Source organism: Eurytemora carolleeae, unplaced genomic scaffold, assembly GCF_000591075.1.
Source record: "Eurytemora carolleeae unplaced genomic scaffold, Eaff_2.0 scaffold127, whole genome shotgun sequence".
NCBI classification, from domain to species: Eukaryota; Metazoa; Arthropoda; class Copepoda; order Calanoida; family Temoridae; genus Eurytemora; species Eurytemora carolleeae.
In genome coordinates this window covers 8,906-35,194 of record NW_019396050.1, presented here as the reverse complement: position 1 = coordinate 35,194, position 26,289 = coordinate 8,906, and the positions used below count along the sequence as shown (strand labels likewise).

The 26,289-nt window shown below is 33.4% G+C and overlaps 1 protein-coding gene across 1 annotated transcript in view; it reads right to left on the bottom strand.

Annotated features, from left to right (window-relative positions):
* LOC111704275 (alanine aminotransferase 1) overlaps positions 1 to 26,209 on the bottom strand; it is a 37,294-nt gene extending 11,085 nt beyond the window's left edge. The window contains exons 1-7 of the mRNA XM_023476482.1: positions 26,141 to 26,209; positions 17,175 to 17,178; positions 14,749 to 14,756; positions 4,698 to 4,838; positions 3,565 to 3,666; positions 2,991 to 3,087; positions 1,131 to 1,209 (exon numbers count right to left, since the gene is read on the bottom strand). Coding sequence (XP_023332250.1) covers positions 1,131 to 1,209; positions 2,991 to 3,087; positions 3,565 to 3,666; positions 4,698 to 4,838; positions 14,749 to 14,756; positions 17,175 to 17,178; positions 26,141 to 26,194 — 485 coding nt within the window. The 5' untranslated portion in view covers positions 26,195 to 26,209. The remainder of the gene's footprint in view (positions 1 to 1,130; positions 1,210 to 2,990; positions 3,088 to 3,564; positions 3,667 to 4,697; positions 4,839 to 14,748; positions 14,757 to 17,174; positions 17,179 to 26,140) is intronic.
* Between the last annotated feature and the right edge of the window lie 80 nt (positions 26,210 to 26,289).

Sequence of the window (26,289 nt, the reverse complement as noted above, 5' to 3'; positions counted from 1 at the left end):
TTAAATTTTATTAATATGGCTAATTATTTCTCCAATATTGATTCACTAAAAAAGTAAAATAATAGCCAAAACAAATATTTAAAAAATGTCTTTCTGAACTTCTCCTAGTGTGAAAAGTAGGAGGTGTGATTCTAAAAATTTGTTTTTATTATTTCATATAAATATAATTTCCAGTTTTTAATTCATCTAGATAAATATGAAACCTGTTAATATTGAATTGAATTTTGTTTTCATATATAAATACTCAATTTAAAACAGGTTTCACAATTAAACTGAACAGATGTTGTAATACGCAATCTAGGGAAAAAATAAAAATTGGACATCAAAAGGCCCGTTTGTTAGCCATTTAAAAATTTTTACTCAAAAATTTATTTTGTTTTCTTGTAAATCATTTATTTCCCCAATTCGGCGAATAAATCCCTATAAAAAAATCTGTTATGGAAAATTCGAAAAACATCAAGAAAATTCAGGAATTGGTGTTTTTGCTTAGTCAGATGCAACTTATGAAATAATTATGAAATTAATAATTCTTTGATTGGTTATTTCATTACCTTGTTGATTGATTGATTAATAGATTGATTAATTGTTTGTCAGATTGCTCGACTGATAAATTGTTTAATTNAATATTTCCATCTGATATCATATAAATATTTAAAATATTGTAAAAATTAATTAAATCAAATTATTTAAGTTAAAAGACAAAAGACAAAAGAAGACTAGACATTTACAAGGTAACAAATTAATAACTGGATATTTTAAACGAATTTCGGTCATATACAAACAATTAATAATTCTTTGATTGGTTATTTCATTACCTTGTTGATTGATTGATTAATAGATAGATTAATTGTTTGTCAGATTGCTTAATCAAATTAAATCAGGCTGTTACGGACGTTCTACTATAACCCCCCACCCCCTCCCTCCCTGACTCGAGAAATGAATTAATAAATAGCTTGATAAATTGTGTGAAAGACTAATTGATTTTAAAATACATTGATTTATAGATAAGTTAATTGTTTCGACTGATAAATTGAGCGTTTAACTGATCAATTGATTATTTAACTGATCAATCAATCGTTTAGCTGATCAATTTATTTTTTAACTGATCAATTGATTGATCAGAAATTTACCTTTCTGAGATATAATCAGCAACATGACGACGAATAATTTCAATCCCGGCACTGTCACTGTAGGAACCCACACTGGATCCTGGTGGAATAACAAAGAAATATTAATAAAGGGACTGCAACCGAATTTCAATCAACCCTCAATTTATAGAGTGGCACGCCTGAATCTCAACGGTACCCCCAAAAGCTTTGTTTGAAAAGAATTGAATGTGATATCCTTGTTTCAAATTTTGAAAATTTAATATTTTAAAAAGTGACTTACGGATTTCTGCTACAGAAACACTGGAGAAAATTTAATAACACTGTAAGCAAGAAATAGGAAGATATCTTCCACAATGATAAAAAGCTTTAATAAAATAAGGCTTAAATGGGTACTGTTTTCTATAAGGTATCACGTCCTATCTTTGTATCCATGAAGTCTATCTCTTACGTCCTACATTTGTAATTCATGAAGTGTATCTCTTACATCCTACATTTGTAATTCATGAAGTGTATCTCTTACGTCCTACATTTGTAATTCATGAAGTTTATCTCTTACATCCTACATTTGTAATTCATGAAGTTTATCTCTTACGTCCTAAATTTGTAATTCATGAAGTTAATCTCTTACGTCCTACATTTGTAATTCATGAAGTTTATCTCGGGCACGTTGGTTAATACCCAACCTTTGTATTCATAAAGTTTATCTCGGGCACGTTGGTTTATACCCTACCTTTGTATTCATAAAGTTTATCTCGGGCATGTTACTTTATGTCCTACCTTTGCTCATGAAGTTTATCTCGGGCACGTTGGTTTATACCCTACCTTTGTATTCATAAAGTTTATCTCGGGAATATTACTTCATGTCCTACCTTTGCATCCATGAAGTACATCTCGGGCACGTTGGTTTATATCCAACCTTTGTATTCATAAAGTTTATCTCGGGCATTTTACTTCATGTCCTACCATTGCATTCATGAAGTACAATTCGGGCACTTTGGTTAATACCCTACATTAGCATCCATAAGAAATATCACCGGCACGTTACTTCATGTCCTACCATTGCATCCATGAAGTATATCTCGGGCACGCTACATCATGTCCTACCATTGCATCCATGAAGTATATCTCAGGCCATTATTTCATGTCCTACCTTTGCATTTTTTGTTTGAAAAGAATTGAATGTGATATCATTTTTTCAAATTTTGAAAATTTAATATTTTAAAAAGTGACTTACGGATTTCTGCTACAGAAACACAGGAGAAAATTAAAAAACACTGTAAGCCAGAAATACGAAGATTAAGCTCAAATGGGTACTGTTGTCTATAAGGCATCACGTCCTATCTCTGTTTCCATGAAGTGTATCTCTTACGTCCTATCTTTGTATCCATGAAGTGTATCTCTTACGTCCTACATTTGTAATTCATGAAGTTTATCTCGGGCACGTTGGTTTATACCCAACCTTTGTATTCATAAAGTTTATCTCGGGCACATTACTTCATGTCCTACCTTTGCATTCATGAAGTTTATCTCGGGCACGTTGGTTAATACCCAACCTTTGCATCCATAAGGTACATCTCGGGCATGTTACTTCATGTCCTACCAATGCATCCATGAAGTAAAATTTGGGCACTTTGGTTAATACCCTACATTAGCATCCATAAGAAATATCACCGGCACGTTACTTCATGTCCTACCATTGCATCCATGAAGTGTATCTCGGGCACATTACATCATTTCCTACCATTGCATCCATGAAGGGTATCTCGGGCACGTTACATCATGTCCTACCATTGCATCCATGAAGTATATCTCAGGCCATTATTTCATGTCCTACCTTTGCATTCATGAAGTACATCTTGGGCACGTTGTCTAACGTCCTACCTTTGCATCCATGAAGTATATCTCGGGCACGTTGTTTAACGTCCTCAGGGAAGTCTTTGCTTTCTAGTAGAGGTGGATGAGTGATCAAGGCCAACACCAGCATTTTGTAAAAGAATATTTTAAAGGGACTGTAGACGACCTTTGCTGCAGATGAAGAAATTGTCAAAATTAAACATTTCCACAGTTTAAATACAATATTTTCTCAATTTTACTTGGGAAGAGGTTTATATGGTGCTATTAATTGATATGTTATTAAATTGATTTGTGAATAGATTAATGTGTTTTTGATTGATTTGCTAATTAATTGAATGATTAATTGATTAATTTGTTACTTCATTGATTGGCTCATTGATTTTTAAATTGATTGATTAATTGTTAATTTTTTTAGTTATTAATTGATTTAGTTATTAATCGATTTATTTGTTAATTGATTTAGTTATAAATCGATTAATTTGTTAATGGATTCAAATATTAATCAGTTTATTTGTTAATTGGTTTAGTTATTAATCGATTTGTTTGTTAATCAATTGATTTGCTAATTGATCGATTTGTTAAAGATTGATTGATTAAACACCTGTCTAATGAAGGTGATAGGTTTGTTCCCCATGGCATGAGCATCTCCTATGTTAGCCTTGATAACATTAGGAAATGGTTTCTTCACACCAGCTGCTATTTCCTGATAAAGTTGTTATTAAGGATTTTAAACATACTAAACAATGTACATTCTATACAGGGGTCCGGGGTCATTTCAAGAGTTATCCTAAGATATTTCTATTTTATTATATTCCTGTTCTATTCCTACTCTAAAATTCCTACTATTTAATATTTTCTTGTTATTATTTCTATTCTAGTATATTCCTGTTCTTTTCCTATTTTAATATATTCCTGTTCTAATCCTATTCTAGTATATTCCTGTTCTATTTCTTTTCTAGGATATTCCTGTTCTATTCCTTTTCTATGATATTCCTGTTCTATTCCTATTTTATTATATGCCTGTTCTATTCCTATTCTAATATATTCCACTTCTATTCCTAATTATCGTATTCCTGTTCAATTCATATTTTATGTATTAATTTCCTGTTATTCCCTATTTTGATATATTCCTATTCTAGGATATTCCTGTTCTTTTCCTATGTTATTATATTCCTGTTCTACTCCTATTTTGATATATTCCTGTTATTTTCCTATTTTAATGTATTCCTTTTCTATTCCTATTCTAGGATATTCCTGTTCTATTCCTATTCTAGGATATTCCTGTTCCATTCCTATTCAATTATATTCCTGTTCTATTCCTATTTTTAATGTATTACTGTTCTAGGATATTCCTATTCTATTATAATTTTATTATATTCCTGTTCTATTCCTATTTTATTAAATTCCCGTTCTATTCTTATTTTACTATATTCCTGTTCTATTTCTATCTATATATAAATTTGGCTTGTCTGTTTGTTTGTTTGTTTGTCTGTCTGTTTGTATCCAATAATAGCAGATATTCTCTATTACAGGATTTTTTGTTATTATAACATAATTTCCGCCAAAAAAAAACAATCTTTAAAAAGCTCGATGAGATAAAACCAAAAACCATTAAAGTTTTCTGTAAAAACAAAATATACATGCTAATAAAAAAAAATGTTATTTGATAATTAAGAAGGGGAATTTCAAGAAAATATATTTGCCCCTTTTATATTTTTTTTGCACATTTATAACCTTCTCTATCTGTGTTGCACGGATGACCAGAGGACCTCTGACGGCGTACTCCATCTTCTTGATGCAGGGGTTCATGTTCCCCAACACGAGGTTGTGCTGCTGGGTACTCATCTTGCGAGCTGAAGCTAGGATACCGGTTCTGAAACCCGACATTTTGATTTTATCCTATTCTAAGAGAGATCAAGACTTGGGGGGCTGGGACGCGATTCTTTTATCGGCAGTGGCGGAGGCTAGAACTGTGTTTACCGAGTTTTGATATTCTGCAAGCATCAGACAATTGTTTTATTAAAAAAAACTTGAAAACTAAAAAGAAAACGTAAACTCAAAAAGCAAGAGGTGTTAAAACAACAGGAGTTAACTACACTGGGTGTCCCAAAATACCTAAGAATTTTACTAATTTACTTTAAAACTTCCGCTGAAGCGAAGAAATTTAAAAATTCCAGACAAAGCTGGGTGTCCAGGTTAGTTGACATATTAAAACAACGCAGAAGAATTAATAAAAGATCATTAGTTCCAGCAAAGAAAATTCAAATGACCATTTTAATAAAAATTATAAAACTAAGAAGCTTAGGGCCACTCAATTGATCACAGATCACATGGCGTCTTCTGGCCATTTAAGCGATCATTAATATGCAGTGGAGTGGCTAAAAAAAACACAAAGTGTTCATAAAGATGACTGTAAAAAAATATCTTTAAAAATGGACACGAAATTAAGGTCCGTTTAGTCCCCATAAGATAATAATTTCTCGTTGCTTGACTTAGATTCTATGAGTCCCAACATTAGTATAAAACCAGATGTCAGATTTACAACGATGTGATGATAAATGTTAGCAAAATCAAAACTGCAGAATAATAATAAGGTGAAGCATGCAACAAAAAAAACCGAAAAACTTTAATATACAATTTAAAAATCACACAAAAAGAAGAAAATACTTCCTTGCATCACGCTCACAGAGTTTAAGTCATGATAATTAAATGTCAATGAACAAAAGTAATTTGCTTTCTCTTCTCAAAATAATTTTCTGTTTTCAGATTTGATTTCGATAATTTTGGCTTTCTTCCCCCCGGTAATATTGTTAAAAGTAATTACGTCATGACATTTTAAATAAAAACTTTTAGGATTACCAATAGAACTAAAATAAACATTTTTATTATTGTTTAAGCAAAAAAGTTTTTCATTAGACTTCCAGGTACAAATAAGCGTCTTCATAAAGCCGAAACTACGAAATACGTAACTAACTCTGACTGATTGTAGATTGATTGGTTGATTGTTGCCTGTAACATCAGCTGATCCCTGTAGGATCCTGGGGGGGGGAGAAACCAATTTGTAGATTTTAAAAATAATTTTGAAAATTCATCAAAATGTATTAAAATTATAGATTATAATTCATGAATTTTTTATTTAAAAAAATAAGAATATCGTTCTGGTTTAAATTTGAACTAAAAATCAATCATATGTCCTACTTAAATGATCCTAGATTTACTTATCTTAACGATAACAATTACAGAATGGAACTTTTATTAGATCTCTAGGTTCGAAATGAAGAATTTTATTTATAGCATTTACTGAATATTCAACATTACTATTTCATGTTATCATTAACTTTAACTTACTTCAATGGAATGAATAAATATATTATGTATGCTTACATAAATAAACTGTTTTCTAGTTACCAATATTCCAACTATTTAACATATCTAAAATTGCATTTAATCCAGGATGACGGACCAGAGAACGAGACCAATTTGGAGTCTATCAGATGCCAGGAGACCTCCGCCACCTCTCCCCCCTTCATATAGATCCATGCTTTACCCTGCTTATGCTGATAAATTGTCAAGAAATATCCCTGCTGAAGAACAGATGAAGGATATTTCTCTCAGTAGAAAATCAGGAGAACATGCTGTGTACTTAAATGCAAAGAGGATATACTATGAATCCATTCGTGCAGCAAATTCAATTCTGGAGAAATATTGTGCGATATGCTCGGAATATATCATGCCAGGTGACACTGCTAGCTCTACTGTTTGTCATACTCACAACAGTTCGAAAGATTATAGAATATCGGCTCCAGCAGATATGTGGGGGAACTATCACTGTTTTACTTGCAAAAACAAAAATTGGCAAGGAATGCGATCAATGAATGGCTATCAGGGAGATGATATTCATATAGACTACATTACAATCCCTGGAGCAACAGTAAGAGAACTAGAACATGCTTTCATGGCTGAATACGGCAATGTACACAGACCTGTAGATGTGCTTCTGGTCGCTGGACTAAACGATATTCTGCGAGGAGCAACAGACTCGGAAATCATGGAAGACATAGATCATTTCCGAAGCTCAGTAAGATCGATCTCAGCTATAACAGGAGATATTTATCAAGGTAGCTTTGCCGCTGCCACTCTCCCTTTCCCTCCAAAGATTACTGTGATTAACAGAGACCATAGAAAAATAGTCAACAACCGTCAAGAACTGATGGTTTCTCTCACTACCAAGATTAGAGAATCAAACTGCTCCGATACCCATCCAATCATTCCGACACGTCTTGCACCCTGTTTTCATACATGGGGAATAAGAACAAAGAAATCTTCTCACTTTACAGGACCAAGGACACTAATGGAAGGATGGTTAACTCCCAGAAGGGGTCAATGGAGAGAGACCAAGCCGAGAGACATGTTGCATTTGGAAGATAAGTTTTCAGCTCAGGTTTTGAAACGTATGAATACTGTACAGTATGGTTCAGTCTCTAGAAAACCGAGCAGCGGATAGGTTTAAGATATTTGTATATTATTTTGACCGATAGCCGTGTCGGCCAAGGTTTTCTTTTCGGATTAGATCGATTTATTCCACTTAAACTCCTCGTATTCTTTAGTTGAGAAAAAGGTTCTGAACGAAGAGCAATAATATAATTTTTGACGTAGCGTCCCTCCAAATATTAATAGCGAAGTCAAAAATTTTAGTGTCTTTGGTCCCTTCTTCGTCAAGGATCCTCAACCCTGTGTGTTTTGTCAAGACAGTCGAGAAGATTTATTATAAAGGTTTTATAAAGATTTATTTGAGTATACGGTGAGAACCAGAAAACTGTTAAATGGTAAAGAGGGTCTGTCCTAGTGAACGATTTTTGGACCCCCACCCCCCTCCTATCAATTTTGTACGTGACGAAAATTAGTATTTATTTATTATTATTTAGGGTTTGGTTAGGTTAAGACACTTTCAGAGCGGAGCGCTGCGGCCACGGGTCAGGTTAGTTAAGACACTTTCTGGGCCGAGCGCTGCGGCCACATGTTCAATTATATCTATGTCTAACAAATAAGATCCATGTACAAAATTGATAGGAGGAGGGGAGGGGTTGTCCAAAAATCGTTCTCTAGGAATATACCAAAGTCTTAATTAATATAAGAGTATTTTATGTTGTTACAAAGTAAATAATTTTACGTGTAACTTATTAAATCACTGATTCGGTAAAATGGATCCAGGTAATTTCCTAGAGAACAAATTTTAGAAACTCAGCTTTGCCTGGAAGCTAAGTTAAACTTGTTAATGTCAACCCACTCAATAATTTTGAATCTCAAAACCAATCTGAGAAAATTCCCATGGTTCTCCAAAGTTCCCCAATCAAAATTTGAGGCAAATTGGTCCAATGGTTTCGTGAGACAAACAGAGATTACTACTTAATTTTAGATGAAGAATTTGTTTTAAAATGGTTTAAGGGATAGAAATTCCAGATCTCCCTTCTTATTTCCTACTACTTTCCTATTTTATACTTAATCTTCAGGTTCTTGTATATCTCTAATTAATCTCCAGTTCGTATTGAATACAGGAGTGGGATGGGTGTGAAAACTTCTCTCCCAGCGATATTTTAGAGAATAGAGTGCAAGCTATTACCGTGGTAAGAACTATTAATGTTTAGAGATATTTTTGTATAAAGAAATTTTGTAAATAAATAGTTTATGGCCCGTGGGTAACAATATGTTGGACAACGGATATGCATTAAATACATATGGATTCAGACTTGAGTGGCTTAAGGGGGAGGGGGCAATTTCAACATCCCCCCGCTGAAAAATTGGGGGGGGGGCGTACTATCAGTAGACACTAAAAAGATATTCTGACTCGCATCAAGAAATATTTCAGTAAATTTTTACTGCGGCGGCACTTGATCAGTAGGGGAATTACCCTGTTTTCCCCCTATAGTCTGCAAAAGTCCTAATAGCCTGATATAATCCTTATTATATTTCTTGTTATTCTTCTTAGGGTGTCAGGTTTTGTGTAACTTTAAATGGTATATTTATTGTAATACTCATATATACATGTTTTTTAGAGAGGATAAATTAAGAATGACTGACTTTCTTTAAGTCGAAAACGAGAAAATAGTTAGAAATTCAATTGGAAATGATGCGCGAAGCGCCAAAGAAAACTTTTGGTATTTTTTCTTTAACGACAAAATTTTAAAAAAGATGGTCCACAATAATGATCATGCTGGAGCCAAGTGAGGGTGGGGGGTCGAGAGGGGGCAAAATTTGCAGAGGGAGGGGGCGAAACTCTGTTCGACCGCCCCCCCCCCCTAGTTGCGCCACTGTTAACATTGTTGTTCAGATAAAGATTTCAGGGATACCGTTGTGAAACAGGAATTAAAATCTTTGCGCAGGGCCATATAAAATCACTCCCAAAATAGTGTGAGGGGTGGCGAAAATATATACCCCTGAATTGAATTCAAACTATCCAGGTTTACCACAGCTTCCTGCTGGAGTTCGGGTTCTCTAAGGACATGCTTCTCACCGACGTGGCGCAGTTCGAAATAATGCAGGATATCGACCACGCTGAACTTTATAAGGATCTTGTCCCTAAGCTGACCCTATCAGCCAGCCTGGATTATCTTTTCAGGTAAAGCGAAATAAAAATTTATACTTTCCAGTTCTCAGGATTCGGATCCAGATCCGCAACAATTTGGTTCCCTGGAGTATATTCCATAAAATCTGCCACAAATAGTTACTTGTTAAATCAAATCTATCACAAATATTCATTAAATTATCTACCACAAATAGTAACTTGGTTAATTAGTAACTTATTCCATAAAATCTACCATAATTAGTAATTTATTCAATAAAATCTGCCACAAATAGTAATTTATTCCATAAAATATACCAGAAATAGTAACTTGTTCCATAAGATCTACCATAAATTGTAACTTATGAACCATAAAATCTAGCTAAATAGTAATTTATTCCATAAAAGCCGCCATAAATAGTAACTTATTCCATAAGATCTACCATAAATATTAATTAATTCCATAAAATTACCATAAATTATTACATATTCCATAAAATCTATCTAAATAGTAATTTATTCCCTAAAATCTACCATAATTAGTAACTTATTCCATAAAATCTACCATAATTAGTAATTTATTCCATAAAATTTACCATAATTAGTAACTTATTCCATAAAATCTACCATAATTAGTAATTTATTTCAGAAAATCTACCATAAATAGTAACTTGTTCCAGAAAATCTACCATAAATAGTAATTTATTCCAGAAAATATACCATACATAGTTATTTATTTTATAAAATCTACAAAAAATAGTAACTTATTCCATAAAATCTACCATAAATATAAACTTTTTTCTTGTTCTCACTGTAATCACCCCGTTATTTCCTGTTCAGACAGCTTGAGTGTCCGCTAAGGTTTGGCCTGAAAGATTTAACAATCCCTACATCTAAACGAACTCAGATCTTCTTCTCTGTTCTCATGAACTTCTTCCTCTTCATGTCCAGCCAGCATGACAGGGTTCAACAGGTATTATCGGGCGTTCTTACTTTGCGTCCATACTCTGGGTCCTCAATGTGCGTCCAAATGTTGCGATCCTGACTATGCTCACTGTGAACTGTGTCCTAATTGTGCGTCCTCTTTCGGCTTCCTCATTGTGCGTCCTCATTGTGCTTCCTTATTTTTCATCCTTACTTTATCTTTACTGTGCGTTCTCATTTTACGTCCTCACTGTGTATCCTCATTTTGCGTCCTCATTTTGCGTCCTCATTTTGCATACTCACAGAGTGTTCTCACTGTGTGTCCTCATTGTGCGTCCTCATTTTGCATACTCACAGAGCGTTCTCATTGTGTATCCTCATTGTGCCTCGTCATTGCGCTTCTTCAAGTTGCGTCCTCGTTTTGTGTGCTAATTTTGCGTCCTCCCTGTGCGTCATCACTTTTTAAGTGCTTCCTCCTTTAAAACCCTGAATTTTGATGAATGTTGTCAACAATTATGAGGAACATATTGAATCTCCTATTTCTAGAGTATAGATGTGCTCCTGTCATAAACTAAATTTTAAATTGAAATCCATGATTAATCTGAAATATCTTGAAATTGTCAAACACAAGAGGGAACCATTGTAAGAATACCATAGAAATGAATGCACTTGTAACGTTTTTTTTGTCAAAATTTTTTTTATATAAATGATATTTATTAAATACTTCAATGATGAACGAAAACAAAATAACTGCTTGAATTAAGAAAAAACTTATGGGACTGTTGTAAGCGTAATTTCAAGTGATCCTACATGCAACTTGATGACCAGTTTAAAACGGTACAGAGATAAGAGAGTTACAGAGATCGATTATCAGCTAAAATATGCGATATTTTCCACACCATGCTCTATTGTGTACAAGTACTGTACACGACCAATCAGCAAACATCTGTATTCAGGGATATTTAAGGATTCTTTTGATACGAAAGACAAAATCTTTAAAAAAAGACTGAATTCATAAATGTTTCATGTTTAAAATTGGAGTATTTCTTTAAAAGTTGTAAAACTTAACCCCTGAATGGGTATTATGTGAAACAAGTGGCCGTGAGATGGCACTCTGAAAACCTATAGTAAAACGTAGCATGTCGTGCTGGGTCAACTTAGGCCTACGTAGCCCATCCTGTGAAAGGAGATATGCAGTCTGTATAGTCTCTGAAACGATACCATTTAAAGCTTTGTCTGATTAAGTATGAATTGTATGTTTTTGTTCATTTAAACTGTTTATTTTCCTGTGTGGTTTCTCTGCAAAATTGGCTTGCGCACTTCTTGCTAATAAGAAATAATGGAGAAATTCACAGAAACAAACACTTTTTGAGTCCGGAAAACGCAGGGTATAAGAATAATGGGAATGGAAATGGCGCTGGTCTGGCATGAGAAAGCTACGTGCAGGTGCACTGCTTTGCAGACAGGTTCCTTATCACACACGCACATTCTTTTGGGACAGACACACAACATGGCTACAGGCAAGGGAAGTGCATAAAAATGTCTTCAACTATACTTAAGCTTGAATTTAACGAGTAGTTTATTGTAATCTTAAATCAAATTATATTCTTTGCATGAATTTTTCAGTAAGCAAATGTAATCTCCCAGACTGTACAAATACCGAGAATTCTTGTGTACAGTATACGCCGACAGTACAACTCTTGGTTCCTTATCACACACGCACACTCTTTTGGAACAGACACAAACACATGACGTTTCCGACCCCTGGAAAAACGACGTTATCTTCCACATTTTTGACCAGATTTAGGTTCTAAGAGTATCGTTATAAATCGTACATTGCTATCTTCGCTCATAGTCCCTTAAATAATAAAAATATTTTTTAAAAAAACTTTTTTTCAGATCGAGGACAGTGTTATGAGGCTGCATGGAAAAAAGCAGATGTTCCTAGATCAAATAGAAGCTTTCAAACGGGAAAACTCATCTCATATTGAGAAAGCGTACAGTGACAAGGTTATTTAGTACACTATAGTATACAGTACACTATACAGTACACATTATACAGTACACATTATACAGTACACTAATACAGTGCAATAATATACAGGGTGGCCAAAATGTACGGATTGTACGGATTTTTTTTCAAATTGTACGGATTTTTATCCTGGAAATACACCGGTTTTTTTTAATTTTCACTCATTTCAGCAAATTTTTTTATAAAAATTACAAAAAAAATTCTCGTCAAAATGAAGTTAGTTTAACTTATTTTCTGCATTTTAAATAATATTAGATTGATTAATGTTTCAATTGACAATAAAAATTCATTCATAATTTTCGAGATCCCAGAAGTGTTCATTTGAGAATGCAGGGTGTCCCACGAAACATGACATTTGATAAATAATTATTTTTAGTTAAACAAATCTTTTGCTTAGTTATATTTTACTTTGAAATCAATTTTAATATAACGTGACTCCATTATAATATTTTTATTGATCTTAGATATCAAACAACTGAACAAATAATGGAAAAACTATCATGTTGCGTGGGACACCCTGTATGTTCCAGAAGTGTTCATTTGAGAATATGTTTATCTATCTGTCTATCTGTCTAGTTATCTGTCTATCCACCTGTATATCTATCTGCATGTCAGTTTATCTATCTTTTTATCTATCTGCTTATATATCCTATCTGTCTCTCTGTTTATCCATATGTGTATGTGTCTATCTGTTTCTCTGTCTATTTATCTGTCTATATATCTGTCTGTCTGTTTATCTATCTATATATCTGTCTCTTTATCAGATCTGAGAACATCCTTGTACGGATTTTTTCAAAAAAGTTTTGGCCACCCTGAATATAGTACACTAATACAGTACATTTATACAGTACATTATACAGTACATTAATACAGAACACTTATACAGTACACTAAAACAGAACACTAATACAGTACACGAACACAGTTCACGAATACAGTACACTTGTATAGTACACTAATACAGAACAGTACAGAAAATTTATACAGAACACTTATACAGTACACTAAAAAAGAACACTTGTAAAGTACACCAATACAGTACACTAATACAGTACACTAAAACAGTACACTAATACTGTACACTAATACAGTATAGTAAAATAGGAAAGTAATAGGACAGTAATACAGGGCACTAATACAGTACACTAATACAGTACACGAATACAGTACACGAATACAGTACACGAACACAGTTCACGAATACAGTACACTTGTATAGTACACTTGTATAGTACACTAATACAGTACACTAAAACAGTACACTAATACAGGATAGTAATATAGGAAAGTAATAGGACAGTAGTACAGGACACTAATACAGTACACTAATACAAGTACACTAATACAGTACACTAATACAGTACACGAATACAGTACACGAACACAGTTCACGAATACAGTACACTTGAATAGTACACTAATACAGTACACTAAAAAGTACACTAATACTCTACACGAATACGGTACACGAACACAGTACACGAACTCAGTTCACGAATACAGTACACTTGTATAGTACACTAATACAGTACACGAATACAGTTCACGAACACAGTTCACGAATACAGTATACTTAAACTGAACATGTACTAATACAATACATGTACTAATACAATACATGTACTAATACAATACATGAATACAGTTCACTAATACTCTACACTAATACAGTATTTTGCACTAGTGCAGCACGCTAATAAAGTAAAAAAGTACACTAATACAGTACACTGCACTAGTACAGTACACTAATAAAGTAAAAGTACACAAATACACTGAACGATGGCGGTCTGAGCTCTAAGATGGGGGTTTTCAGATTCTTTCTTATCTTATCTTACAATACACAAATTCAATACACAAATAAAATACACAAATAAAGTACACAAATAAAATGCACAAATAAAATACACAACTAAATTTTCTGGAATTATTTGAAACCCTCTCTCTTATTTGTAGGTTGAGCTTTCTGAGTTTGAATCTGAGAAGAATAAATTAAGATGTATGGCGGAATCCATGAACGCACTCAAGGCAGAACATCATTTTTTAAACTATTGTGTACCTTATCATGCATGATCAATGCATGCTGGATTTCATTATAGCGTTATTTCAGTTGTTAATATATCTATAGCACTTTTTCAATTTAAACGGGACCAAAATTTAAATAATTGTGTACTTTTTTTATTCCTGCTTTGTCAAAAAGCTTGTTACATATAAATTTACCCATTATATCAAGACAAGTACTCAAAAATCACATATTGGCACGACCTGTAACGCTTTTGGACTTTTCTCTGTATCTCAAAGGTTCTCGACGAGGAGAGAAATTGTCTTATCAAAAACTTAAAAGCACTGCGAACCAGAAAAATAATTGTTTAGTTCAGCTGGCCAGGAGGCTCGGCCAAATTGGCAAATTATTTATTGTTCATCATTCATTGTTTTCATTCATTGTTCATCATTTATTGTTCATCATTCATTGTTCATCATTCATTGTTCATCATTCATTGTTTATCATTCAATGTCCAATCCATCATTCATTATTCATTGTTCATCATTCATTGTCCATCTTTCCATTTCCATCATTTATTGTTAATCATTCATTGTTCATCATTCAATGTCCATAATTCATTGTCTATTATTCATTGTCCATCATTTATTGTTCAATATTCACTGTTCATCATTCATTGACCTTCATTCATCGTCCATCATTCATTGTCCATCATTCATAGTTCACCATTCATTGTCCATCATTCATTGTTCATCATTCATTGTTCATCATTCATTGTCCATCATTCTTTGTCCATCATTCATTGTCCATCATTCATTGTTCGTCATTCATTGTACATCATTCATTGTTCACCATTCATTTTTCATCATTCATTGTTCATCATTCATTTTTCTTCATTGTTCATCATTGATTGATTGATAATTATATAATTGATTGTTGATGAATTGACTATTAATATATTGATGAATAATTGATTGATTGATTGATTGATTGATTGATTGATTGGTTGATTAATTGATTAATTGATTGATTGATTGATTGATTGATTGATTGATTGATTGATTGATTAATTGATTGATTTTAGAAAGAGAGTCGGTTGGCTGAACTGCAACGTGAGACGGAGTCTATAAAGACTGTGAGTGCGCAAGATTCAGAGCTAGCGAAGATCTTAAACCTTGAACAGGAAACACCACACATCGTCCGTCTCGGAGCAGTTTAAGGAGCCTGTTGACCCAATTACGGCTCTCAATTTAAAGAGATGCCTGTCTAATTTACAACAATATCGTTTAAACGTTTTTTTTTCTATCTGAAAATTTTAACTGTTTTCTACAAGAATATCCAGCAGATTTATGCAGCAGAGACAACGAAACAAATTTAAATACTCGAGCACATTTGAATGACAGCCTCTTTTATTTTTGGTGAGAAAGGTTTAAATAGCGTTGTGATGCAACGATGCAACTCTTAAATTTGTATCTCTGGAAGTGATTATGACTAGGGCTGGACACGTTCCAACTTTTTCTAGCCGTTTCGTTAACGGTTAGTTCCAACCGTTAAAAAATTTCAGTTAGCCATTAATTTTAAGGCTAAGGGCAGAACGTTTGTTCTGTTAACGGCATTTTCCTTTTTTTTAAATTACCTTTAGTTAACGATCTCAATTTAATTAATAGTGTTAACGAAAAAAATTCAACAATCGTTAACGGCTCTAGCCATTAATGGTACTGTTGTTACAAAATTAACGGCGTTAATGGGGCTAAGCGTTAATGGTCTATTACAGTATTAATGGCGTTAACAGCAAACATTTTTTGTCAACGGTTAATATTACCGTATTAACGGCGGTAACGGCGAAAAGAATTTCATTACGGTTTATACACACAGAAGACACATTTAAAAACATCAAAATGCGTTAAATTTTTTAATTTTTTAAAATAAAATTTTTGCAATTTTAATCAGAAAATAACGACATTTTTTTATTTTTAGTTATTTTTTTCAACCGTTAATTTTTTTCTTCTTTTTCCGTTCGTTAACGGTTTTTGCCGTTCGTTAACGAACTCTTCCGTTAATTTTCGAAAACCTCCGTATCGTGAAAGGAACTTTGCCCAGCCCTAATTATGACAATCTCTTTAAGGGGGGAAAACAAAATTTTTATATTATAATCTCATTTTTTCAACAAAATCGTACAATGATCACCAGAAAACAAATGAATAAGAAGGCGACATTACAGCATTACGTATTTGATGTTATTACGAAGCTAATTGTGCGGCTAATTAATTGACATGCTGTGTCTCATGCTTATTGGGCTTTTAAAGTTATAACTTGATTCTAAAAGTCGTCTTCCTATTGCTGCATTTCATGTATAAGCCGGCTCATGGGCAGTTTTGTAATTAATAATTCGGTTAAAGGGAATGTAGACGTAATTTAAAGTGACCAATGCGATTCACAATCGTACCCCCTAATCTAAATTTCTAAATTTTTGGAATGGGTCAACTTGGAATGAAAAGTTTGGAAATTTTCTGCTGCTCCAGTTTGACCTTGTGTGTTGGTGGCTAGGAGTCCAAGTTGAAGAACTTTGCATATCAGAAAGGAAGAGACGAAATCCACAAGCTGCTAGGAGAATATAAAACTCTTTTAGATCATGCTGCTGGGGCCAGACAGCAGCTGGACATTCAGAGGACCATCATGGGGCAGGCGGAGGTAGACAGTGCTTAGGATCAATTTCATTTTACAGATCTGGATCCAGCCTGGAAAAAAAATGGATCCGAATTTACAGATTTTTTTAACAAAAAAAATTTCTATTTTTTATTTCTTTGCTTCTTGATGAACTATTTAGAGAAATGGATTTTTTAGATATCTATAAATTTTGAACAGTTCAGACTTTTTTCTTAATTTTTTCCTCCCAACCCTTTAATATAGCTCCACAAAGGATGAGACTGTAAAGTCGACTGGGAACTTTTAAAATATGAGTATGCCAAGAAAAGAGTAAAACGGCCATTTTGTTGTACTGTTTCTATCCTGCAGGTGTACTTCACATATTTATGCTATATAACCTTTTGGGCCCTGGAATATCATTTTATAGAAAATCTAAAATTAATATTAAAAGAATACCAAATTATGAAATAGGCTAGTGTCATAATTGACCAATGATCATTTCACATAGACTCTTTGCCTTTCACTTAACAAACGATGATTTTCCGTTATAACTATAAATCAAATGATGTTTTTATTCACCTAATTCATTATAAAGTTTATTTTACAGCTTTTAAAAATTCGAAGTTGAAATTGATAGTCTAGGGAACATACTGTATTAATGTACTCTACTGCATATAATTTGTGAACATTTACATGATTTGTACACTTTGAACTTGAAGTCACATCCTTTGTGGGTAACCCTGTATTTTGACCTCATTTCATTTTGATGAGGATTCGGATACGGATCTGGATCCTGAATCCTCTCTAAATAAATGGATCTGCATCCGGATCATTTCCATCATTTTCCTCAAAATTAATTCTGCTAACGCGTGTGTCAGATTTACAACTGTTTCTAGAACAATCTGATACTGAACACGAAAACATTTGTTATTTTAACTAAAAAAATATTCCTGAGGTTCTCCCAAGTTCCCCAATCAAATTTGAGGCAAATCGGTCCAGGGGGTTATGAGTGATGTTAGGATCAGATATCAACAAACTGACAAACGGCGATTACTACTTTATATATTGTATCTGTGTACTTCCAGGAGATGATGAAGGCGGAGGAGGAGGTAAAGATGAAGGGTGAGATGGAGGAGAGGGTCTCGAGAGAGCTGGAGGAGAAGATCTTCAACATTGTCTCCACACAGGATACAATCATGTACGCATTAATACCGTAGAACAAGGGTGTATATTTTCCTAGCATATCATCCCCTCCCCTCTTTGAAAATCTTGTTTTGGAATGTTATTTAGGGTTTTATTCCCAGAATTGGGGAAATAAATGAATATTTGGATCAATAGTATCATAAAGGCCCCAGAGCATTAAGATTTAAAAAATCATTAAGCAATATTTAATACTATTCAACCCTAGTAACTCAAAACTATGAGAATTAAATGGTGTTAGATACTTTCCCAAAGGCATATTTCCAAGGGCTACTTCCCAAGTGAAAACTTTCCAAATGTGCAATTTTCCAAGCGGAAACTATCCAAAGGATAGATTAGACCCTCTGAGGCACCGTAGGCTGCAAGGGGGCGGGGCCGAGCACTGCGGCTAGGATATACTAAAGGGCCGAGCCCCGCGGCAAAACAGGCTGGGGGCGTAGCGCTGCGACTAGGTCAGACTGGGGAAGTTGCCGCTTGGGAAATTGCACATTTGGGAAGTTGCCACTTGGGAAAAATCCTTTTGGAAAGTACCTAACATCAATTGAATTCTAGGTTGAAATGGTCGCGTAGAAAGGAGAGTAAGGAGAAGGAGATGGGAGAGTGGGAGGCTCAGGTGGCGCAGAGCACCAGTAATTGTTCCCAAGAGAGATTAGATCGGATAGATCTGCTGAGAAGTTTGAAAGGAAAGATTGAAGAGATAAAAGATAATATCCAGGTAAATTAAACAAGGGTCGGCGCTTATATTATTACAATGAAGACGACTTTTGAGTTAAGTTCTGATTTAGAACAAGCTTTTTTCCTTTTTGAACATATGAATAGTTGACAGCTTCTATTTGTTTCCATGTTTATGTGTAATGTGAATCAATGCTGTTTGAAAGTTTGGTAGACATCAAATTGGAAATCTGAAGTCGTCTTCATTGTGTTGATATTTACGACGAGTGACGTTTTTTGTCTAATTCTTTTAGGATCAAAAGGATCAAAGTGGAAGAAAGGCAAATTGTTTTAATTTGTTTAAGTTTTGACCCTGAATTTAAATATATTCAAAAAACAAACCAAAAACTAATTACGATTAATACGATTGTTTTCATTTTTTGTTTGTTTTTAAACAGTTTCAAGTGTTTTAAAGTCAACCATTCAACATCGGGCCCAACAAAATTTGGAGATGTTAACGGGAGTGTAAGCGCACTTTAATGTAATCCACCATACGAAGATGGAAATGTCCGATTTACAACGTTACCTTATAAACTTTGTCTGATTATTAAGTATGCATTAAATATTAATAACAAAGAAATTTTAATTCTCTATTTGATCATTAATGTGGTCAACGTTTCACGGGCAGCCGTAGTACATTTGAATTTCCGAGCCGGGTCAACCTTTCCGATCCCAGTTTGTACTGTATCGACACTCAATAGGACTAGCCGGTGCAACAAAGTTGACGCGGTCAGACTTTAGGTTGAATTTACTTTTACTGAAGGGTTAGAGGTGCGTGGTTTGAATATCTTAAAGTATTTGATTCTCACAATTTATAGCAGAATTTTTTTTTATAGAAAAACCACAATTGAAATAACTCAATTTTTAATTTTAAATTTATTCTTGGATTTATTTTAAACTTTTAAATGAACCGTAAGGCATCTATGATTTGATGGTTACTCGAACTGACGTGTACTGTCCCCGTTAAGTGTTTAGAAGTGTTTAACTTTATTTATTTATTTTAGGGGAAAGAGCAAGATGGCAAGTCCAATTACGCTAGGTATAGTTTTTTCATTTTTTAAATTTTTATTTTTTATTTTTTCACGCTAGGTATATTTTTCATTTCAATTGTATTCTCTGTACACGACGAGTATTTTTTGTTTTAATAGCACACCCCTCACTCCTCAATAGTCTACGCCTTTTCAGATACGACTTTGTGACGTCGTAGCCGCTATAGTTTTATTTTTTTGGTTTATAAATAGAAATTCTAACTATTCTTGTTCTTTGTTTCATTTCAGGTTGTTTGAAAATATATCCAACACGGGACACACAAAAATGTTCATAAATAAATTACAGATAAAATGGTGTATTAAAAAATTTAAATGAAAGAAATAGTATATAACTGCTGTACATAGAGTAAATTTCGCTTTACCTTATTTGAAACGAGGTTTACACTCTAATTGTATAATTCTCGTCGTAATAGTTAATTGAGAGATTCTGTGGTGGGTATTGTTGGTCAAATAAGTAAGTCATTTATTTTTACAGGTAGCTGCGCTCAATTTAACAGTTTCAATATTCAGGTTACTTGAGAGCTTGGAGATGTTCAACGAGTATATCAAAGATAGTTTTAATGAATTGGATAGAGCCTAATGGAGTCTTTTGGAGCCTTTGGGAGCCAACGGATCCTAGTTGCGATGGATTGGATGGAGTCTGATCAGTAATCATTCAATCAATGTTTGATCAAGGAATTGAGTCTTTGCCACAGACTCAAATTTTATAATCCCTATTTCTATACAGTCTGCTGATGTAAACCTTTAATATTTCAAACTTAGATTATTTTATCTAACAGAATTCATAGTTTGAAATCATATCATAGGGTTGCAAAGATATAAGGATTATACAATCAGAGTTTGTGGCAACAAGTGAATTCCTTATTATGTTTTTTATCAAGGTCGTTTATTTGTATATTATTAAGTAAAAGAAATGTAAATTGAAATATATATTTTTAAAGTACAAAATAGGAAAATTGTCTAATAAGTGTCCACTTCAGTATTTTATCAAAGATTATTTTTAGAACTTTTGAAAGCAATAAAATTAATCCAATTCAATTGGTGATCTTTTTCAACCTGTCAAAACAAATTTGTTTCTCTCTTCTTGAGAAAATAGTTACTGGCCTAATTTTATGAATTTGAGCCGCGTCTCAAATCCGCCAATAACCGGTTTTATTTGAGCGCCGGCTTAAATCTTGAAACATTAAATGCAATTCTAAGTGGAATAAACCATATTTGATCCGCGGCTCTAATTCTTTAAATTCGGCCTCTGGCTCATTTGACAGTTTATTCATTATATTATTTTTTTTTCTCTTGTAATATTAATTCCATTAGAAATAAAGACGCATCAAAGCCCATGAAAATCATTTTAGGGTAATATTGGAGTCGTTCTATTAACTGTATTTGAATTTTTTGGTGGGCCAGCTGCTAGCCGGCCATGATAACCCGATTGTCCTAATCCTTTAATTTTGTTCCTAATTGCTGGACAATCTTTTTATTGTTCCTAAATCCTTGTCCTAATCCTTTAATTTTGTTCCTAATTATCAATTTTTTTGTTCCTAAAAAATCTGGCCACCCCCTCACTTTATCCTGTGTCCGCCCCTGAGTAAATTAGGAAGACGTCTTTAAAGCTGTACTTAGTGTATTTGATGTTTTTTTTCGAAGAGAATTTCTCTCAGAATTTTTAAATATATTTTTGTCAATGTAAATGTATTCAAGAAATAAAAAACATTATTATTTTCGAATGAGTTTTCTCCTCTATTTCTCACAAACTTTAGAAAATACTTTTAATGATTATTTTGATGCTATATCGTTTGCACTAATGTCCGATTAATCTAACGTACTTTTGCACTAAAGTCAGCTGATCAGTAACACTTGTGGTCGCAGCGCCCGGCCTCTAGCCGCGGTGCTCGGCCCCCTATCCTAGCCGCAGAGCTCGGCCCAGAAATTGTCTTAACCTAACCTAACCCTTAAATAAAATGTTAGTCCGAATGAACGGTTAGTCCGATCAATCATAATTATAGTGCAAATGATACGACACCATTATTTTTGAATAATATTTCTCCACTTCCTGTACTACTTAACAGACTTTAACAAGTAAAGAATTAATTTCATTTGTGTTTGTTTGTTTTTACCAGGGGGGATGATAGTTTCCTACCTATGTGCTCGGTTAGCTGTACTGTACACTTACTAATATTGATATACTAAAGGTAAGGCCAGAATCTCCTTATAATAAACAAATATGTAGTACGCTCTCGGTATAGTCAGGGAATAGGAATAAAGGTATAGTTTATGGCCTATACAATTAGTAAAGGATTAGCGTACATCATCACTCTATATATACACATATAACCTCGTAGTTTTCAACTTCCCTTACACCCCCTAGATATTTTAAAATTATTTTATAAGTTTTCTCCATTAGTTTCACTAACTGCACAGACTTAAGATAATAAAAATTAAATTAAAAATTTCAGTTGAATTGGGAAAACTTCGGGCTATTAACTGGGTTTTCCAAGCTTGAAACTTTATAAAATAACTGTATCAACTTCCTCCATTATCCATTAATTATAAAAAAGTCCTTTTTCCTTTTCAAATAATTACTCTCAACATACAACTATACATACGTACATACATACACAATAGACATACTACTATAATTACTACTATAAATCAAATCAAATTATATATTTAGCCACAAACTATACATGTAAAAATGGATATTTATAATTAACATTAGTTGAAATTACAGTTTATTGCAGGGAGACAGAACTAGCCGAAACTGTTTTCAGTCGGTCTCCCGTACAATCAATCTTTAATCAAAAAATTTAACTTGAAAAGGTGAGGGTTCCTTTAAGAAGTCTGGTGGCTAAAAATTAGCATTTGAAATAAAAGATATGATTCCTGGCTGAAAAGATCCACAGACTGGTCAAGAGAGAAACAAAGCTATAATTGAGAATTAATTAAGTATTTGAGCAACTGAAACAATAAAGTTTATCACATCTGAAGTCTAAATATTTATCAAGCAAGAATTTTTTAACACTAAGTTTAAACCCTTAAGCTTGCTCTCAATTTTTTTAATATTAGGATCAAAATCATTACATAACAAAGGAAAGCTGAAAAAAGGGAACTTTTTAAAAAATCATTTCGTACCCTTGGTAGAAAAAAATCATCAGCATTTCTTAGAGGATAAGGGTGAACCGTTAAGGTTGAATTTTTTATAAAAACACCATCTTAGTTGACAGTAGAATATTTCTGATCTATAGAATGCATAATTAATAATTGCTGTTGAATTATTAGGTCAGGAAGAGGCAGAATATCTAATGAGGAAAATAAAGGTTGAGAGTGGGAATTATATGAGGCTTTAGAAATTATGCGTACGCATTTNATGCGAGTCTAGTTGCTTTAGTAATTAGGTTGATAAATCCATAGGATAAGAGCAGCTCGATATATTCAAGGCTTAAATTAGAGTTTGCAATTGAGAGAAGTTCCATGTTAGAATCCGTCATAATATAACAATCTTTCTCTGTACATACATACACAATAGACATACTACTATAATTACTACTATACATACGTACATTCAAACACAATAGACAAACTACTATAATTACTACTATACATATGTACATACATACACAATAGACATACTACTATAATTACTACTATACATATGTACATACATACACAATAGACATACTACTATAATTACTACTATACATATGTACATTCATACACAATAGAAAACATTCATAACCTGCAGTCTTTCAATTATCTAAAAAAAATTCAATGTTTTATTTATTACCTTCACTACCTTCACTACCTTAAATAATTGTTCAACTTATTATACAGTGAGAACCAGAAACCTGTGGAAAAAGACGACATTTTAGCAATCTTTACGTGTATTCGATGGTGTTACAAAATAGCTTATAGTTTTACTGGAAATTTAAAAGTCCCTTATAAGTGAAATGAGTCTGTGCACAATGTTCATTTGGACTATTTCAAATCATAACTTGAGTCTAAAAGTCATATTTCTGCATTGTTGTTGAAAACTAGGTATTTAGTAGCCCTGAGTATCCGGTTACACCTTTTCAAAATATAGGCAACTATCAGGGGTGTATTCGGGAATTTTTGCATTATAAAAATAAGAATTTTTTAAAAAAGAAAATTTTATATCTACAGTAGAGAGGGCAGCGGCCAATCTGTGTTACACTCGAATGCCGCAAGGAATTTCAAGACAGAGAGAGGGCCAGTTCTAGTCGCAGCGCTTGGCCCCCAAGCCTGTCCTAGCCGCGGCGCTCGGCCTTCTAGCCGCAGCACGCGGCCATGAAAGTGTCTAAACCTAACCTAACCATAAAATATATACTAATCTCTCTCTTCTTACAAATCATTGCGACAATCGCAAAGTAACAGAGTTTGGCCGCTACCTGCAGAGCGGCAAAATATACAGGGTCACCAACAGCTGGTACTTTAAAAGGTCTGCAAGAGCGTAATTTCAAGCAACTTTCAATTTTGAAAATTTAAAAACGATCTTTTTAAAAAGTTAATAATTCTTAGGATGTCTCTGATGTTCTGGGTTAAAGTATATGTAGTAGCATAAATAATATATATAAAAATATATGTAGTAGCATAAATAATATATATAAAAATATATAGTAGCATTAATAATATATATAAAAATAAACAAATGATTATCATCAGAATCATCTCTGAGCGTGGATTGTTTGATGAAATAATAATTTTATATTTGACATTCCTGTGTAATTAGCTGGTTTTTACATGGACCCGCAGAAATAAGATTTTATACGGAGGTAGGCGATTATATCAATACAATGAAGACGACTTTTTATTTAAGTTTTGATGGTTAACAAGATTGTTTAGGCTTTAAACTTAAATAATTAAAGAAAAGCTTTTTTAATGACAGCTTTTCTATTTGTTCTCATGTTTTTGTGTATCCATGCTGTTTAAAAGTTGGATATAAATCCAAATTGAAAACAAAAATTGTCTTCATTATATTGATAACATCGCCTACCACCGTATTAGCATGATTCAAGGAAAAATGTTGCATAACAAAAAGCTTTTTTTTTAATGGAATAAGAAGTAATTGTAATTATTCATAACTACTTTACATGGAAGTTAAGGGAATTTTCCTTTACCAAAGTTACCAAGACCAAAATTAGTGGAGGGAACCCGTGGTTAAGTGAAATTTTTTATTTCCTGAAAAGTAGTTGTAAACAATTTTATCGTCTTTTGAGATGAATCAAATCAAATCATAAGTTGCAGGGATGGCCTAAAACTCCAGTAGTGGATTGGAGTTTCAAGTCCTCCCCATTCCTAGTTTTTCAGTCCGGCCTTCCGTACTATGTTTTTCGAAATTTTTTTTGAACGTAAACGATCCACGGATTTCTAAATCCATATTTTTAGGAATAAATCTAGGTTTTGGTTTATGACGCATCATGCACACACCCTCCCCCCTACCCGTCCACCGGTAAGATCACAGAGATTTATGCGCTGATCAAAACCAAGGATCAAGATAGGTTCGACTTTAAAGCGTCGCCAGGCCTTAACCTTTTATTTGTATCTTGCCAACTTAACAATACTTTTTTGTAGCTCTGGATAAAGGATTTTAAAGCTTAAAAGTTATGGTTGCTTACTGAAGTATTACATGTGTAATAGGGAAAATACTAAACAATGTTTGCGCCGGAATGGAAATATTTTAGTTCGCAGTAAGTGAGAACTTGGCATAGCAACCTGTGGCGTTTAAGGCGCACCTACTTCCCAGGCAATAGAAGGAGGGGAGGGAGTCCAACCACAAAAATGTCTCTTCCGAGCCACATTTTTCACGTCCGAGCCACATTTTTCTCATCCGAGCCTCCTTTTAAAAAATAGTTTTATCTTCAAGTATTGGACACTTTAAAAAAGTCATAATAATGAAGAATGTGGCTCGGAGGAGAAATTGATGTGGCTTGTCTCCCTCCCCCTACAGAAGGCAGTGCTTGGGTGTAGTTTTATTATTTTATATTTAGTTGAGAGGAGGTGCTAGATGCGTATTGAAAACGTACACCAATTCTGCCTAAATACAATCAAGCATATTTCACAAAATAAACATTTTGCTGACTTAAAAATTTCGTCCATAAGTTGTCTAAAACCTCGTCTAAAAGTGGTGTAAAATCTCGTATAAAAGTGGTGTAAAATCTCGTCTAAAACTGGTGTAAAATCTCGTCTAAAAG